This window comes from Lactuca sativa, chromosome 7 (genome assembly GCF_002870075.4).
Source record: "Lactuca sativa cultivar Salinas chromosome 7, Lsat_Salinas_v11, whole genome shotgun sequence".
NCBI classification, from domain to species: Eukaryota; Viridiplantae; Streptophyta; class Magnoliopsida; order Asterales; family Asteraceae; genus Lactuca; species Lactuca sativa.
Genome location: NC_056629.2, coordinates 39,860,480 through 39,863,582, shown reverse-complemented (window position 1 = coordinate 39,863,582; position 3,103 = coordinate 39,860,480). Strand labels below are relative to the sequence as shown.

The 3,103-nt window shown below is 34.3% G+C and overlaps 1 protein-coding gene across 1 annotated transcript; it reads left to right on the top strand.

Annotated features, from left to right (window-relative positions):
- Nucleotides 1-1,963: 1,963 nt before the first annotated feature.
- On the top strand, nt 1,964-2,797 carry LOC111880755 (uncharacterized). The gene has a single exon (XM_023877168.2). The coding sequence runs from the start codon at nt 1,964-1,966 to the stop codon at nt 2,795-2,797; it is 834 nt and encodes a 277-aa protein (XP_023732936.2).
- Nucleotides 2,798-3,103: the final 306 nt, after the last annotated feature.

Genomic DNA, 3,103 nt, shown 5'->3' with positions numbered 1-3,103 from the left:
TTTTCAAGTTTTTTTGGACTAAAAACCCAGAAAAACTTTGATTTTGGACTTTCTGTGCAAGCTGAAAACTTTTTGAACCCCATCCAAAAAATTTTGCAAACCACAAGGACCAAATTTACAGTTTTGTCTACATTCTATCTATCTTACTCTTTTATCTTTGGTTCCTTACGTGATACATATTTAGGCATTATATATTCACTTTTAACCTATACTTACCATAATATTAGTAACTGTTCCTTATACTCTTATGTTTGTCTTTCGATGATAAATCATATCACCAATATTAATTTTTTTATTAATATTACTTATACCATTAACCATAATTTAGATCGATCATCGTAGTGACATGAGTCAATTCTTTATTCAGTGTTGACATTTCAAATTCGGTTTTGCATGGGAAACAAGAGCACTAGCTTCTTCTGTATCTTTTTGCCCTTTGGCCATCTTTCGTTCTTTAGTGTTCTTTCTTATTGCTCTAATCAGCATCTCATTTCTCACTTCTCGTATATTTATTTCGAGACATCTTTATCTTTATTTTCTAATATTTGAAGAGTTGGTGTTGTATGTAATCTAATCCTAAAATATACATGTGTCTTTTATTTTTAGCTTCCTAGCTTCTAGCTACTGTTTTAATAGAATTTTTGTTGTTTCATAAACAAATTATTGCATCATCAAAATCACACGACCAAAATATTGGTCGGTTGTATAATTAAGATTTTTACATTTTCCATTCAAGATTTAAACATCTCACATCCGGTTTATCAATTTATGAAGAAAACAAATTTTCATCAAATTGAAAACAAAGGAAACTATAAAAAGTATTTCCTCTAACATATCTCTACTTCGCATATCCTTCAAACCATGATACTAGGATGCACATCCATGAAAAAATAGTCAATGTGTCTTGCATACTACACTTTAGTAGGTCACATATTCGTTGAGGAGTATTCAACAATCAATATCCAATAATGTTGATCTTTAAGAATAATATGATGTTAACTAATATCTAAAGCCATTTCAATTTATCGGTTATTAGAGTTGTATACTTGTATGCGATTGTTCTTTCTTGAGCCGCATTGATAGGAACATATAGATATAGACATTTTGCCCATTGTGTATTTATTATATATGTTAGAAGATAAGATGAAGACACTATTAATTTGTTGATGCGACATTTTTGCCCTTCAAATGGGACAATAAGTATCACGTGGTGGGGTTATTTCTTGCTCAAACGATAATCTACGTTTGATGTGCTCCTTTTTCATTGTGAAGCATTCTAAAACACCATGGCAAAAAAGAATCCAGTGAGTACCTAACTAGTAATTCGATCAAAAAATAAACATATATATATATATATATATATATATATATATATATATATATATATATATATATATATATATATATATATATATATATTGTTGGGTTAATCAGTTTTGGTATAGGAAAGTTGCATTTTATTAATTCCCAGTTTTAGATTAGGAGTCAAAGTCTTTTATTTTATTGTTTTAGAAGTTTGAGTATGTTTCAATTTCTTCTAGTATAAAATAGGTGTCAAGGGTCATTAGTTTTATTTTCAATTTAAATACTTACGTTTTAATAAAAACTTTGTGTGCAAGTCAATAACTTTTCACTTATTTTATTCTTTGTTTCGTTTCTCCTTTATACACTATAAATTTTTCTAGTTTATTTTTTACACTTGGTATCAGAGCAGTTTCGTTGAAGGGGGTGTGATTCGAGGTTGATTAGAAGCAACCCCGGTTTCTTTTAATCGGGCTTATGAGAGACTAACCGGAGGCGCGGATTAAACGAACGGGAAGACGTCAAAGCGGGTGGCTTTGATTCTGTTCGTTTTGCGGGTGACGAAAGACGGTAAAGGTGGTCGTGACCTTGTCTTGTTGTCCGGTGGGAGAGTGCTCTCGGAACAAACTTGATTAAAGAAGTCGGGATTAAGGAGAAAAGGATGTCGTTGGTTAAAGAAGGAGGTTCGTTGACATATCAAGCTCCGGTTTTGACACCAACGAATTATCAGGTGTGGCCGGTTAAAGTCAATTCAATTATGGATGCACATGGCATATGGGAGACGGTCGAACCGAAGACGTCAGATAAAGCACCAGATCAAAAGAAGTCAAAACAAGCTCTTGCTTTTTTGTTTCAAGCGATACATGAAGACATGGTGTTGCAAATGGCGAGTTACACCGACCCAAAGCAAGTGTGGGATGAGCTAAAAACACGGTATTTGGGAGTGGATCGGGTGAGAACGGCTCGACTTGCAACCTTAAAAAGGGAGCTTGAAAGTTTACGCATGAAAGAGGATGAAACGTTTGATGATGATTTTGTGACGAAATTATCCGGTTTAGCATCAAAAGTAAGGAGTCTTGGATATGAGCTTGAAGAAGGTGATTTGGTAAAAAGGTTACTAGATTTGATGCCTAAGTCGTTTCTCCAAATCGTGGCTTCAATAGATCAATGTTTCGAGTTGGATTCAATGTTATTCAATGAAGCGGTTGGTAGATTAAAGGCGTACGAGGAGCGTATAAGAGGAACTGAGAAAGTGGAGGACACTCAAGGTGGGTTGTTGTTGGCTAGTGACGAAAAGTCACATGTTTGTAAGCATTGTGGCAATGGACGTTCAAATCGGGATGACTTTGGACATGGCCGGGGAAGAGGTCGGGGAGAAGTCGAGATGGTAATGAACGTGTCCGGGATAAAAGTCACGTTAGATGTTACAAATGTGGTGAGCTTGGTCACTATAAAACCGAGTGTCCTAAATGGGAAAAGGAAGAAGCGGATCTAATCGAAGAGGAACCGACATTGTTTTGAACGACGAGTGGCTCGTATGACAAATCCGATTAAGGGGGTGATTGTTGGGTTAATCAGTTTTCGTATAGGAAAGTTGCCTTTTATTAATTCCCAGTTTTAGATTAGGAGTCAGAGTCTTTTATTTTATTGTTTTAGAAGTTTGAGTAGGTTTCAATTTCTTCTAGTATAAAATAGGTGTCAAGGGTCATTAGTTTTATTTTCAATTTAAATAGTTACGATTTTAATAAAAACTTTGTGTGCAAGTCAATAAATTCTTCACCTATTTTATTCTTTGTTTCGT